The following is a 15,886-nucleotide window of genomic DNA, read 5'->3' on the forward strand; positions in this document are numbered from 1 at the left end:
CCCTTTACACACCAGTCACAGGAAATACTACTGTTAAAAATGGAAAATCAACGAACGTGGACTAAGCTTATAGTTTTGCAAAATACATCTGTTGTTTATTCATTTGTTTGGCGTTCCAACCCTGTAAATTATAAGATTTGGGATAGTAGTTGTTAAAATTTTACTAAAAATACAAGTTTTTTTTCACAAATCTTTTATTTTCCACTTTATATATTTACAAATGTACTTAAATATCATTACATTTATAATCAAACTTTTAATCTACATTATAACTTTAAAATCAAAATGTTTCTCTTCTAGATTAGACTAGATATCTGAAATGTAGACCAGTTCAGATTTGTGAATTGGTAGAATTATCGATATGTTCTAAGATTTCAGTCTAATTGTAAATTAAATAAGTAATAAAAGTAACATATAACAAAATCTACGCAGATACGGATATAAAGGTAACAGTTTCAATGTTATCTGCATTCTGAAAATGATAAGAATAGGCAATACTAATACAATTTTTCTCATTTATACACATACCAATACATATCTTTCCCATGGTTGCCTCAAAATTTTTGTCAAAATATTCACAACATTTTTTGTCAAGAATTTGTCTATGAGCTTTTATAGCGAGGTCTTGGTCCTTCTTATCTGAATCTTTAATTCGTGTTTCTATGAAAATACCGACGCCAGAATCATTTACAGTTAATATATCTATGGAATTACTTAAGTTGTTCCTATAGATTTCCGATTGGGTTATGCAAAATTTACTAGCCAATATTGTGAACAGTATACACTGAAAGTTGTTTGAATTTTGTGGAAACTCGTAATAAGACGAATTTATAAACAAATCGTTTACAGCCCTACAGAATGCTTCAAATTTGCTGTTTTCAAATGCCTGAATATTAAAAGAATTAGCCGCCGAATGTAGAGGCCTAATATATTTTTCTTTAAAATTATATTTTTCTATATAAGTATCTTTTAAGATCCTCGCAAATTCCAATCGAATCTCAGAATTTGGTATTCTGAGATAAACTTCGGTTAGATCGAAGGTTAAGTGCTCGTTGGATGTAAGATATCCTAAATGGTACAGAACCTTCAAAAATAAACTTGGAGCTGAGCCACAGCTTTCTTTGTCATTGAACATTTTTATTAAGGTACTAAAATTAACATTGGAAATAGGTTTTGAGATATCTGTACATCTAGTGAGACCTAATAATAATTGTTGAATTTCTTCACCAATATCCTTTATTGAAAAAAATAATTTGAAATAATCATAGTGTTCTGGCTGACACCAGTAATTAAAAGGTAACTTTTTATTATCTAAATAGTTTAACACGGACCAAAGATTAAACAAGACGAGATTTTGGCTAGGCACCACATATCCTCCGTAATACTCGGCTATAATTCTTTCTGTTTTATCTCTCTCATTAGCATCGATAATAAACTTTCTTAACAATTCGGATAATTCATCTATAGTAACACCGTAATACTTGCAAAAGTTATGATTATCCAGGAAATAAAATGTTTTTATATTGAGAGAGACCGTAAATATGCCAGAACTAGTTACAGGAAATACTCCCGTTAAAAATGCAAAATCAACGAACCGATTCGATTTCAATAATTCCGTGTTTATCAACTGCATAAAATGCATTATTTTTTCGGTATCTGGATTACTTTTGAACATCAAGCTATCAATATACGCATCATAATTATCAATCAAGACCGTCACCTGTTTTCTAAAATATACAAACAGTAATTCAGTTAAAAATGTAAAACCCATTTCTATTTCTGCTAAACTCAGCTGAAGGCTCGCCGCTGGATCGCAATATTTTTGAAACAGCTCTCTACTGGATTGCATTAACAATCCAGCATTCTTCGTAAGATAAGTATGTTGTGAGAAGGTCTGCCTTAAAATATATCTAAACTTTGTTATCATATCATCAAAATCGTTTATGATGCTTAGAGGTTTAAAGTTTATAAAAATGACAGGATGCTGTCCCATGTGGTCCTTGCATATCTTCGTATTTTCTGTAATTTGAAGTTTTGCATCCCGGAATATTCTGTAATTGTACGTCGTTCTTAAGTCCCGTAGTAAGCCGTCTTCTCCAACAACAATTTCCAAAAACCGTTTTAACTAAAATAAATTATTTTTAAGAAAATATAAAAGTGGCTATATTCTAATTGAGCACCAAAGTAATTATTGAGCCCCAACATTATAGACTAGGAGCCGGTATAGGTGAAATTTGCTGATCATTTTAGGCACGATAAGAGCCTATAACTTAAATAGTAGAACCTACAAGAAAACGTATGAACACTGTGCCGTTACTTTTTAGTTGGACATGCGTCGGACAGTGGAGCATCAAATTTTTCACCTATGGACGGAATAAATAAATTTATTAAAAGCTACCCTCCCTCACACCCAGAATTCAATTTTTTTCATCGTTTTAAGTTCTATCGTTCTACCGACACGAGCCAAAGCAGCTCTTAGAGTTCAATAATATAATTATGCTGGTGTTTTCTGTACTGAAATAAGAGATCTAGAGTATGAGAAGTGGAAAGCATACCTACAATACTGCACTAACAAAACACCAAACAATTACCAACAATACAGAGACACAAGAAATTACATCAATTCTAATATCTCTGATGTTTGGGAAAAAGGGCTAAGTCATAAAATCAAAGTTTACAGGGGGAATACTTGAATGTTTCAAAAATTGTTATAAATCGTAGATGTTACCTTTAACCAATTTAATACAATAGTACCATTTAATGTACCATAATAAAATGATAATTATAGCAAGAAGACGATTTTCGTAGATTTTTAATATTTTAAATGCACTTAAGACATATAGATCTTACATTTACTGAATTAAGACCTACTGACCGCAACTTTTCTATATCTATATTTTTGTGTATCTACCATTGAAAGTGATAGTCAGAGAGATAGAAGCGGATTTTGTGCGTGATAAGTAATATGGAAAAACTATACGGGGATGTTAAATTAGTTGTGTACATAACTTTCCCCAACGGGCGGAAACCAGAGTGGAGCACGAGGGTAGTTATAAGGGGTCAAAGTCGCGGTTTTTATTATTTTTTTTGTGACGCTCCTGATCGAGATAGTGCACCAAAATTTGGTAATAAGTAGGTCATGACGCAACTAAGTAAAATCTCCAGGGGCGGAACGCTGCTTGGCCGAAAACGGGGTGGGGGTAGTGGTGAATATAAAAATTATAAGGGGTTTTTTGTGACGTTCGTGATTGAGATAGTGCGCCAAAATTTGGGAATAGGTAGACCATGACATAACTAAGTAAAATCTTCAAAGGCGGAAACCAGAGTGGGAGATGAGGGCAGTTATATGGGGTCAAAGTCGCGGTATATATTATTTTTTTGTGATGCTCATGATCGAGATAGTGCACCAAAACTTGGGAATAAGTAGGTTATGACGTAACTAAGTAAAATCTCCAGGGTCGGAACGCTGCGTGGCCGACAAAGGGGTGGGGGTAGGGGTGAATATAAAAATTATAAGGGGATTTTTGTGACGTTCGTGATTGAGATAGTGCACCAAAGTTTGGGAATAAGTAGGTCATGACGTAACTAAGTAAAATCTCCAGAGTCGGAACGCTGCGTTGCCGACAAAGGGGTGGGGGCAGGGGTGAATATAAAAATTATAAGAAATTTTTTGTGACGTTCGTGATCGAGATAGTGAACCAAAATTTGGGAGTAAGTAGATCATGGCGTAACTAAGCAAAATCTCCAGGGACGGAAACCAGAGCTGGGGATGAAGGAAGTTTGAAGGGGTCAAAGTCGCAGTTTGTATTAATTTTTTTTTGTGATGCATCACAACATTTGTCCCCCACGCAGCGTTCCGCCACTGGAGATTTTACTTAGTCATGTCATGGTCTATTTGCCTATACAACTAAAATAAAAAAGTGCTGTGCTAGAAAATAGACAACCATTTAATAAGTAATTAAAATATAACTAATGTCAATATTATTATTTTATTAGTAGCCAAAACTTTTATTTTTCGGTGTATACACAATATTTTTATAAAAACATTTACCTATTGATCAAACGATCGAAAATAAATTAAGATCAGCAAGGCTTATATCAAGACATATGCCTTCTAGATCATAGCAGTTATGCTCCAATATATGGTACAAGAGACGTTAATTGACTTAAGTCTTATTGCCATACCATTTTGAACAATCATGTTTGGGACCTTCATATCATCGTGAATAACTTTGAATTAAAATGTGGTAGACTTAAACCGTTTGTACCAATAAAAAGAGCTGATTTTTTTGGTCCAGAAGGCATCAAAAAATTTTTTTGCTAAATTCTGACTTAAGCCCTTTTTCCCAAACATCAGAGATATAAGAAATATAAAAAGGGAATATTGGACACGCTTTACCAAAGAAATGGAACACGATTTGTATGGGGCGCAAAGAAAAGTTTGGAAAATACTAAAAAATAGGAAAAAACCCATTAACGAATATAGAAGTTTAAATAAAATAGAAGCAGAACAATGGACCACCTATATAGAAGAACTATATAAGGAAGATACTATAGTACCTGAAGAAGAGGAAGAAACAGGAAATGAAGACGAATCCAACATAGACACAGAACTAGAAATCACAAAAGAAGAAATAGGGAATAACATAAGTAAATTAAAAAACAGAAAAGCACCAGGACCCCATGGGATACCAAATGAACTCTTGAAATACGGAGGAGAAACCTTAATCGAAAACATAGAGATCCTCTTTCAAGAAATAATATGTAGTCAGCGTGTACCAGACCAGTGGAGGACGAGTACAACAATACCTATACACAAGAGAGGAAACAGCAAAGACCCTAGCAACTACCGTACCATCACCTTGCTGAGCACAACTCTTAAACTCTTAACAAAAATACTTGCCAATAAAATAAATGAAGAATACACAATTAGTGAGGAACAACAAGGTTTTCGGAAAAATAGGTCCACAATAGACGCCATATTCATAGCCAGACAAATTACTGAGAAAGCACTGGAATATAATAAACCTGCATTTATGTGCTTTATAGACCTGACTAAGGCCTTCGATTGTGTAAGATTGGAAGATGTGCTAAGATTGCTAAAGGAGAAAAATCAGCCCAACAAGATGATAAGGATAATTAAAGACATTAATACGAAGAACAAAACCAGAATAAAAGTCGAGAATGAACTAACATCGGAAGTAGAAATCAACTCGGGAATCAGACAAGGGGATAGCTTGAGCCCATTGCCTTTTAATTTAGTCATGGACAAAATCATCTTCTTCTTCTTCTTCACGTGCCATCTCCGCGACGGAGGTTGGCAATCATCATGGCTATTCTGATCTTAGATGCTGCTGCTCTAAACAGTTCGGTTGATGTGCATCCGTACAAAATCATACAAAACATTAAAGGTACTGGAAAAGGATATAAGATGGCGGAAAAACAAATAAAAATCCTCTGTTATGCTGACGACGCAATCTTAATCTCCGATAACGAGGATAACCTACAGCGAATGGCACAAACTTTCAATACAGTGGCGAAGAACTACAACATGAAAATATCAACAGCCAAGACAAAATCCCTAGTAGTGTCAAGGGAACCCATAAGATGCAAATTAGTAATTAACAACGAACTAATTGAACAAGTCTCGAGATTCCAATATCTGGGAATCGAAATATGTAGTTATAGAGATGTTAAAGAGAGTGTCCGAAAGCAAGCAAATAAAGCCAATTACGTGTCAGGATGTCTGAGGGATGTCATCTGGAGAAACAAAGATATGAGGCTGGAAGGGAAAGTACGCATATACAAATCATGTGTAAGACCGATCATGACGTACGCGATAGAAACAAGATGTGACACAGCAGAAACCAAGAGGATACTGAGAACATCAGAAATGAGAACGCTGAGGTCAATAACTGGGAAAACACTGAGAGACAGAATACCGAAAGACAGAATAAGAGATCTCTGTAACATAAAAGATATAGTACGGCGGTGAAGACAGAGACGACGAGAGTGGAATCAGCATGTGACAAGAATGGACAGCGAGAGAATAGCCCGTATAGCCAGGGATTCGAAGCCAACAGGAAAGAGACCAATAGGAAGGCCCTTTAAAAGGTGCCAAGATAGCTGGCAGTCAATATCACAGCTACACATACAAGCTCAAAATCGGTAAGAACAGGCCAAGAGGCCTATTATAAGAAGAAGAAGAAGGTGTTTTCTGTGTTATTTTGTATCGATAGAGGTTAGAAAAGGTTTTTAGTTTTACTCATTAGTTCTTGTTGGTTTATACGTATTACTTTGTAGGCAGAATATACCTACTGATGTTTTTAATTTTATTTCTTGAATATATAATTTTGTATGCCTATGTTGTTGGGGCTTAAATATATTATTTTGATGCCAATTCTTGGTTATTTTGGTGTTCACATATTTAGTGTTCAAGTAAGATTTGTGGTGTCAACAATAATAAGTTGCTGCTGAAATAAATGAATAAACTTCACAACTCAATACTTTGGCGCTTAAAAATAAATTATTTGGTATTAAAATTTTGGTGCTCAACTATGATATTTGGTGTGAAAAGAAAAATGTTTGGAGATCATATCGATTTTACATTGGTGTTTGGTTAAATACAAGCCTATAAAAATTATTTTTAGTATACAGTTTGACCCATTTTTTTTAGATTGGAAGCAGCTCTATAAAATTTGAAGTTGTTAACCGATTTTAAGCAATATTTCCTTTAAATACGATGATGAAAGTGGATTGTATATTTTACGTACCATATGCATATTAGTGGACTTTCCAGATCCATGGGGAGCTGTTATTACGACACAGTTATATTTTAAAATATCTTCTATTAACAACGACTTGTCAATGAAAGATCCACCCTCTACAACTTTGGCGAAATCGTCTGTGCCTAAGTGGGAGACATGTTCGTGAAATTGATCTTTTCTAGATATAGTAACACTGGTTTCCCCATAAAGATTTTCCTTGATGGTGATTGAAGCTTCTGGTTGTATGATCTAAAAAAGGAAATTAGTGCTAAGAAACTATACAGTTTCACAACATATATAGTAGGCGGATAAAGTCTTACTCGCTCTGCCAACTTGTTTATTTTAAACTCATCTTAATATCTAACCATACAAATTTCACAAATAATATGTGTTAGAATTATGCAATACTAAAAAGGTGACATTTTTGTGAACAAAATGAACTTGTAATAGGTGTAAGTTTCTTTAAAGATGAGCAGATACATAAGGAAACATGGAAATCGCCTGGGGAGATACAAGAACGGAATAGATCATATAATAATTGAATATAAATGGAGAACTTGGATGCAAGATGCCACGAGCTTAAGAGGTGATAATGTGCGTTCAGACCACATCCTAGTCAGAGCTAAAGTAACAATGGAATTAGCCAGAGATAAAAACCAAAAAACCAACAGCAAAAACAAATACAACATCCATTCCCTAAAGCAAGAAAGTATAAGAAATAAATTCATTGAGTGTGGCAATTAACTGAACTGTATCACAACAAACTGGAGAGTCAGTCGAAGAAACATGGAAACACTTTAAAGAAGTAATCTTAAATGCGACAAAAGAAGAAAGGATGAAAACCAAAGAAGACATCTTACAAAAGGAAAATTTAGAAGAAGAGAAGGCACTTGAAAGGAAATACAAGATAAAAAACGAAGAAGTCAAAAAACAAACCAGAAAAGATATAAAGAGAACCTATATAAATGAGATGTTAAATATATCAGAAAATATATAAAATCTAACAGTAAAACAACAAAGAAATAGTATGCAAAAATGGAAAAAGTATTTCGAAGAAATATATTATTGTGTTTTCAATTTATCGATCAAAAGCAAAATAAAAATTAAATTAAATTTTTTTTATAACGCGGGCACATAAATTTGATACACCCTGTATATTGAGCTGTTTTAAAATTTATTAGAATTTAGTTAGGATGTAAATAGATTTCTCTTTTAACGAGCGTTCCGCGGAACCATTAAAGACTTTTGTGAATAATTAAAGTGAAAAGAACTATGTATTTAGATTTAAAATGGAAAAAAATTGTTTACTGTATAGGTGATTATCAACTTCTTGAAATTGATAATTGAAAAGAAAGTTGGAATTTTAATATCTTCATTTCAATACGAGTATATGTGGGAGAGTTTCTCCGAAAGTAATTAGGATTGTCGGAACAAATTTGAGGGTGACTGTTGTTTGTCAAATGGAAAAGTCAATGTTTCGATTCTTGGAATGTGGAAGGGGAAAAGATGGATTGGATGATTGAGAGAGGTTGAAAAATTATTCATTATGTTGTTGGCAGCGAGAAGAAGCGGGTTTCGACGTGTTAAGTGGAGTAGATAGTTAGCATATATCAGTGGCTGGTTGATAGTGGAAAATAGTGTTGAAAAGTGGAACGAGCGACAGATCAAATCGAGACGAAATACCTCTTTGATTCTGTAGTATTGTGAGAAGGAGAGCAGATAATTTTTGGAGTTTTGTTTGAATCGAGAACGTGTCAAAGAAACACGGTTTGTTGGAGAATTAGTGCTGGTATGCTGACAGTTTTGAAGCTGGACAACGGAGAGAGGCTTTGATGAGTAGCCTTTAACATAATCAACGAGGGAGAGCTGTTTGGGGTCACGAGAAGACATCCGAGTGAGGGAAGCAAAAGGTCAGTCAATTTATGTGAAAGAGATTTTTATGTTCGGGAAATAAATTTTTGAGTAAAAAGCATATGAATTAAAGTTCCAATATTTCAAAATATAAATAGTAAATATAGGTAACCTTGCGAAGACATAAATTTGTTTGGTTTAATTTGTTTTACCAAAGTCATCGGGAACAAACCGATAAATTGTTTTTTTTGTAAAGATAATAAATTTAAGTGGTATAACTTTCATTCGGACATCTGTGTCCACAGGTTTTTTAGATTCGATAGATTTCAGAGTATTAATTTGATAAATAAAAGAAAATTCTGTATTTTTATTTTAATATTTTGCTTTATTTCTTTTCCCTATTTTATCCCGATTAGGATCAACTCAGAGATACTGAACCCACGAGAGAAGATAAGTATAACGTGAGATAATTTGGTTTTTTTTTTATATATTAAAAGGCACCCTGAGATTTTTTATTCAATTTTGATATATGATTTGCGACAATTAAATGATTAATCAAATAAATATAAAATTAATAAGAAGCAGATCACAACAATATGTTAAACATGAACTAATACAAGTCATAGAAGACGAAGTAGAATCACCAGAGCTAGAAATGAATATTGGAGAAATAACAATAGAAGAAATTGGGAACACACTAAAACTTCTAAAAAATGACAAAGTCATAGGAATCGACAATATACCCATTGATCTAATAAAAGCAGATACTGACCACTCAATAAAAATGTTACATAAACTTTTGAACAAAATATGTAATGACGAGAAATACCAAAGAGGTGAAGATTGATAATAAAACTATCCAAAAAGGGAAGAGACCTGAGTAGAAGTAGATAAAAGAAACAGAAATAATCAAACAGGCTTCTGTGCCAAACGCTCCACCATTGACCACATTTGCACCCTTAGAATTATCATGGAATAAACAAATGAATGAAATAAAGATATATGTAGATGCAACAAACAAATGAATGGAATAAAGATATAGTTGTTTTATCGACTTTGAACCGTAAAATAAACAGTAAGGATGTAGAAGTAGACAAGTTCACATATTTGGGATCAATCATGGAAAGGAACAGGTGTGTTAAAAACAATGTAAGTAAGTACAGACGAAAATAATAATGGCTCGAGATACATTAGATGCTCTAAACGAAATTTGGCAAACAAACGAAATACTGGAAACAACAAAAATTAACAGCTGTATCAAAAGTATACTACCTTATGGAGCAGAATCATGGAAAGAGGACGAAACTACAACTAAGTAACTACTAACTTCTGTAAACGAATATTAAAGAAAAATCCTGAAAATATACTGGCCTAACAGAATAACTAATACAAAACTACGGAAAAGAACAAAACAACAGCGAGACAAGCACTTGAATACCAACCAAAGGGGAAAAGAAAGAGAGGAAGACCAGACAACATCGGCAAAAGAACTACGATGATAAAACAAGAAAAAATTGAACTAAGGTGGGGTGAAGTCAAAAACGGAGCAAGAAATAGAGGAGAGTTAAAGGAACTAGTACACAATTCATCCAGAGAATAAACAAGAAAGAAGATGCGCTGACCCGGCCGGTTTTAGAGAGGGAGAGAGAGAGAACTATTTGCTTGTGGCATTTTACTTTTGTACTTAATATGTAATAAGAATTAATCAGAATTATAACTACTTTATTGTTTTATTAAGTTTAATTAATTAGAAGTTGTTTGTTAAAAATGATTTGTCTGTTAAAAGTATAAATTTTTCATTTCCCACTGCTTATTGATTACAAAACATCAATTAACAGTTCAATATACCTAAATGCCTAAATACATTGAAAACTACAATACCTCAATATTTTCATGTTCATTTGATATTTCTTCTGATATTTCGTTTTCATCAGTGTCCTCTTTGATCTTTTTAAATCTTTTGGCTTTTGGATGATCCACATAAAGTATAAAACCTAAACATATAAAGAATATTATTTTTAAAAGTAAAATAGTTAATACATAGATAATAATAACCAATAAAAACAGTCGTTTTATTAATATTGTAATTTTTTATATCAAATACAATCGCTGACCAGTGGTAAGATTGCTCCTATAGTATGATTGATAACAAAATATTTTACAACCCCGTTCCATTGGAGATATCTCATGACACCTTATTGCTGTACATGTACAATATTGCTATCTTTTGCCATAAGCATGTATGGTTAAAATTGTCACCCTATTTAACTTGATTTGTGTTGACAGTTCATGAATAATTATGCATATGGATTATCAAGGATAGCGTTCTGTAGTGGGAACATTCTGTTGCATATGGTGTCTTTCACCATATGGTGTTATGAAACATTCTTGAGGAATTACTCCTGTTATGCAGATTCTATAGAATAGGTCCAAGAGTAATGCTAGCTTCTATTGCCAATGCACTTAATTAGCTCAGTGTATATCTCATCTGGGCCTACTGTATTGCTGCTTGTTGAATTTCTAATTATGCCATATTATTTTTGTCCCTGTTTGTTCTTGTAATTCTTCTTGTGTCTCTCTATCATTGTCACTTAGTAACATTACATAATTTAGGTTTATCCTTTACGTCGATAATAAATTTACTGTCATAATTTTTGAGTATTTCATAATGCACATGTTTCTTAGTATTTTCTTAATTCCTTTAGTTTTTGTGCATTTTAAAGCTGCCGTATTTTGTGTCATATTGTTATATTTCAATGTATTGATTGGCCTCCTTTATGTAGGTATACTTTTATTTTTAAATCTTGAATGGGTACTTTTACTTTTGTTTGTAGTTCTTCATATTCCAATTTGTTTCTCTGCTTAACATTTCTCCTTCCTTCCATTAGTATTAAAATGTCGTAACTGTTTTTATTTATTGTTTCTTTTCCTTCCATTGGCAGTGCTTTTTGTATGTTAAACTTGTTTTGACTTTTGATATATTACTTTTTCTTTTATTGTTGTAATATCTAATGTTAGTTTATTTATATCTATTTTTGATTAAGTAACCAATTCTCTGCTGATCATCAGCGTGTGATATGGTTACTTTAGTCATGTGCTGTTCACACGCCAGTGAATGATATGGTTACTTCAGTCAGGTGCCATTCAACAAAATAGCTCCTAGCTGAGTTCCATCATCTTTGATAGGCAGCGAATGGGTTAATGTGTAGTGCATCTGGTTTTTGACCATGTGTTCTTTAGTATTAGTATATGACACCTCTACATATACAATCGTCTGTTGGGTAATTGGAAAACTGTGTTCATAATTAGAACATTTTCACTTTGATAGAAATCTGCAAATCTATCCCCTCTTTCATTTGTCTTGCACCAGGCCAAATTCACCAATATAGGGGCAATTTTCAAAATTTTGGTATTTCTACAGTTTTTGAAACACATTCACGAAATTTTGTGGTTAACATAAGAATTGAAAAATCAAAGGATACTGTCTGAAAAATTCGTTTAAAAAGTTACATACATACATAATCGATATTCCTCTTATATTGGAAGGTGTCAAGGTGTCTTTTTTACATGTTATTCTCTGCGAACTTATGCCACTTTTTTCGGTCAATAGCTAATTCTAATTCTTCAATATTTCCATCACACTTGTATTCCATGATTTCCTTGGTCGGCCTCTCCTGGTTTTCCCTGTCGGCCTCGCTTCCCATGTCATTTTAACTTGTCTGTTGTCGTTCATTCTAAGTGCCCAGTCCATTTTAATTTCTTGTCATGAATTTTTTCCTTTAATGTTTTTACTTTTAATTCTCTTCTAATATCTTCGCTACGTGTTTTATCGGTTCTCCTAGCTCCTACGACTTGTCTTAAATACCTCATTTCCGTGGCTTGCAATCTCTTTTTTAATTTGTCGTTCAATACCCAATTCTCTGCTCCATAAGTACGTAAATTGTTTTAAATACATAAGCATTACCATTTTGGTTTTTCTTGTTATTTACTTTTTATTTAATTCTGCCTCCCAGATTTTTATATTTTCTTCCAGAGCTTTTTCAGTTCTTGTCACAATAACAATATCATCTGCAAATACACAGGCTTCAATTTTTATTTGTTGTAAGTTTCTGTATCCTATAGTATATTTTTTTTGTTTTTGGCCAGCACTTTTTAATTACTTCATCTATTACACAGATAAACAGTAGTGGGCTCAATACTCCTCCTTGTCTGACTCCATCGTTATTCGTAAATTTGCTGGAAATAAGATTGCCTGTTCTTACCTGATTGATGGTATTGCAATACAAACTCTGGATTGTGATTATCAGTTCCATATCCACTTCCTTATTTGTCAAGCTTTGCCATATTCCCTCTCTGCTCACCATGTCAAAAGCTTTTTTCATATCTAGGAATCCCAAATATACCATTTCATCTTTTAGTATGGCTTTTTCAATGATCTGCTGGAGAGTGAAGATATGGTCCTGGACGCTATGTGCTGGCCTGAACCTACTTTGAATATCTGCTAATCTAGGCTCGACTAAATTCCAGAGCTTCCGTTCTAGGATAAATTCGTAGACTTTTAATGTTGAACAGAGAAGCGATATGCCTCTGTAATTTCCACATTCTCTCGAATCTCCTTTTTTGTATATAGGCAATATTAGAGCCGTGTTCCAGTCACTTTATTTTTGTTGTTTTCCATGTTAGGTTTAACAGTTCATAAAGTTCCTTTTTGCCCAATTCTCCCAGATATTTCAATAACTCTGCATCTAATCCGTCTATACCTGCAGCTTTGCCTATTTTTTAGTTGGGTTAAGGCATCTTCCACTTCATTCATTTGTATTTTATTGTCCCCAATTACATCTTGTTCTTCTGTGGTTGTATTGTTTAACTTTGCTGTTTTGCTTTCTGCTGTTGTCTTGTCTTTGCTTAAAAGTTCCATAAAATATTCTTTCCATATTTCTGTAATGTGGTATTCTTCAGTTTTTTTATATTCCCATTCCAATCTTTAACCTGCTGTAGCTTCATTTGTGGTTCCTTTCTCATATCTTTTAGGACTCAATAAAATAATTTATTATTATGGGTTCTATTTTCTTCCATACTTTTCCCAAAATCTTCCCATGCATTTTGTTTTTCTTGTTTAACCATTGTTTTAACATTGTTTCTTTGCTCTTTATATTCATCGTAGACTAACTGATTTCTGTTTTGTATATACATTTTCCATAAATGTTTCTTCTCTTTCACTTCCTTTTTAATATCTGCATTCCACCAGCTCATCTGTTTTTTCTTGTAAATCCACAAACATTTTCTGCCGTTGTTAAGAGTTCCACATTGTTTATATGTTCACTTTTACCAATCTTTTCAAACTCTTTTTCTGTTTCTTTTACATACTTATTCCTCGTTTCAATATTCCTTAGTTTGTATGTCCTAATTCTTCCGCTGTAGTTTCTTGTACGTCCTGAGTCTTATCAACTTCGTTTCTGCTTATTTTAATTTTTCCTTCTAATAAATAATGATCACTACTTATTTCGAAGCTTCTCTTTACTCTAACATCTTTAACACTAATTCTTGTTTCCCGCGAAGCTATGATATAGTCTATTAGTGATTTTTCATTGCGTTGGGAACCTCTCTGGTTATTTTATGCATTTCTTTATGTTCGAAGAATGTGTTCGTGATGATTAGATCGTTGTCAATGCAGAATTCTAATAATCTTCTCCCATTTGTATTTATTGTTGTTTCTCCATGTTTTCCAATAGTTCCTTGCCATTTTTTGTTTTCATTTCCCACTCTGGAATTAAAATCGCCCAATATTAATAAGTGATCCCTGATAATCCTCAATTGCTTGTTGCAACTGGTCCCAAAATTTATTTTTGTTTTCGACATTATCATTTTTGCCTGTTGCATTTAAAAAGTATAGGATAAACAAAAAAACAATTTAATATGAGTAATTTTCTGCTAAGTGACAGTAACGCTTGCTTTTACAGTGACTCGAAAATGTATTCATAAATTCAGGAGGTTTCAAAAAACAAGTATCCATGCATAGAGCATTTATTATCTAAACGTGAATTGTGTCTTTTTGTGTGGTTTCTGAGTGCGTAAGACATGACTATCCTAAGTGACTAATTTAATTAAAAAAACTGTCCCTGATATAAGACCTTGATACTTCTAAAGCCAGGGATTCACAAAACAGTACAAAAACGAATTTAATCCATTTTTGTTTCAATATTTCAGAGGAGACCTTTCCATTTGTGTTAAAATATATGACAATGTGACCTCTTGGGTTAAGAGTTAAACATGAAATCCCTGGATATGCATGCATTTAAAAAGCTCAATTCTGCTGGTAAAAAGCTCAATCAAGGAGATTTGTAGAACCATGATTTAGCATTACAATTTTTATTTATTTTATTATTACTTTCACTCCTTGCTTACTATTAACTTACTATAGCACTTAGCACTGGTGGTGGATTGCTAGTGTGTTATATGAAATTTGTTATAATAATTTTTATCCCTTACAATAACAAAAGATACTTGGCAAAAAGCACATTTAACTTAAATTGAAAATATTGAATCGATCATGTATTAAAATCTGCTAAGATGAATCGATTTAATCAGCACTTACTATCATTTTGACTACTCTGTAACGATTCGGTATCGGCCAAGTTTTGTGGATGAGAGCGCCTCAAGTGTTCCTTTAGGTTTGTTGTGTTGCCAAAAAATTTCATTTTCCTGTTACAAATTTGGCACTGCACGCGGTGATTTAATGGATCATCGAGTAATTTTACAAAATAATCCCACACCACCGATTTTTTCGCTCGAGGCATTTTCAATTATTTTAATTTGTAAAAAATAAACCGATTAGTATTCAATCGAGACGCTATCGATGGCAGACATTTCGTTTTATTTACGTTTTCCGTCATCCGAGTCATCCGTCATTATGTGTAGAGATGGCAAAATCGGATCGGATCGTTCATGCGATTCGCGATTGTGATTCGGTGATCTATTAAGGCCCCGTCTCACCATCAAATAATTGACAGTTATTTGATCAAACTTGACAGTCAAACTTGACTAGTGACACAAACTATACATACTAACTGTCACTTTGTGTCACTAACTGTCAAGTTTGATCAAATAACTGTCAATTATTTGATGGTGAGACGGGGCCTTAAGTGACGTCACATCCTGAGTTCATTGTGGATAATAATGAAAAATTTTAATTTTAAATAAAGTACAAACAAGTTAGACAACTCAATACAAAGAATTTGATCAAACTAGACTGATAGTGAGAGCACAGA

The 15,886-nt window shown here is 33.2% G+C and overlaps 1 protein-coding gene across 2 annotated transcripts; it reads right to left on the reverse strand.

Annotated features, from left to right (window-relative positions):
- Window positions 1-175: 175 nt before the first annotated feature.
- Window positions 176-15,535, reverse strand: LOC114349397 (uncharacterized). Of its 2 annotated transcripts, none has more exons than XM_050657139.1 (4): window positions 15,214-15,535; window positions 10,500-10,612; window positions 6,774-7,016; window positions 176-2,125 (listed from the first exon to the last, which is right to left on the reverse strand). In XM_050657139.1, exons 1-4 carry the CDS (start codon window positions 15,413-15,415, stop codon window positions 425-427), a joined length of 2,259 nt encoding a protein of 752 aa, XP_050513096.1. In that variant the 5' UTR covers window positions 15,416-15,535; the 3' UTR covers window positions 176-424. The 2 variants fall into 2 exon arrangements, with proteins under 2 accessions (XP_050513096.1, XP_028155555.1); XM_028299754.2 differs by lacking the exon at window positions 15,214-15,535 and adding an exon at window positions 15,108-15,154.
- Window positions 15,536-15,886: the final 351 nt, after the last annotated feature.

This window comes from Diabrotica virgifera, chromosome 1 (assembly GCF_917563875.1).
Source record: "Diabrotica virgifera virgifera chromosome 1, PGI_DIABVI_V3a".
In the NCBI taxonomy this organism is placed as follows: Eukaryota; Metazoa; Arthropoda; class Insecta; order Coleoptera; family Chrysomelidae; genus Diabrotica; species Diabrotica virgifera.

What these genes read in the sequence shown, in the direction of transcription:
- LOC114349397 (XM_050657139.1), bottom strand. Translation starts at nt 15,415, where the DNA reads ATGCCTCGAGCGAAAAAATCGGTGGTGTGGGATTATTTTGTAAAATTA. An exon ending in ATGAACATGAAAATATTGAG is followed by an intron (nt 7,017 to 10,499) that starts GTATTGTAGTTT and finishes TTCCTTTTTTAG; the next exon opens with ATCATACAACCAGAAGCTTC. An exon ending in AGTCCACTAATATGCATATG is followed by an intron (nt 2,126 to 6,773) that starts GTACGTAAAATA and finishes AATTTATTTTAG; the next exon opens with TTAAAACGGTTTTTGGAAAT.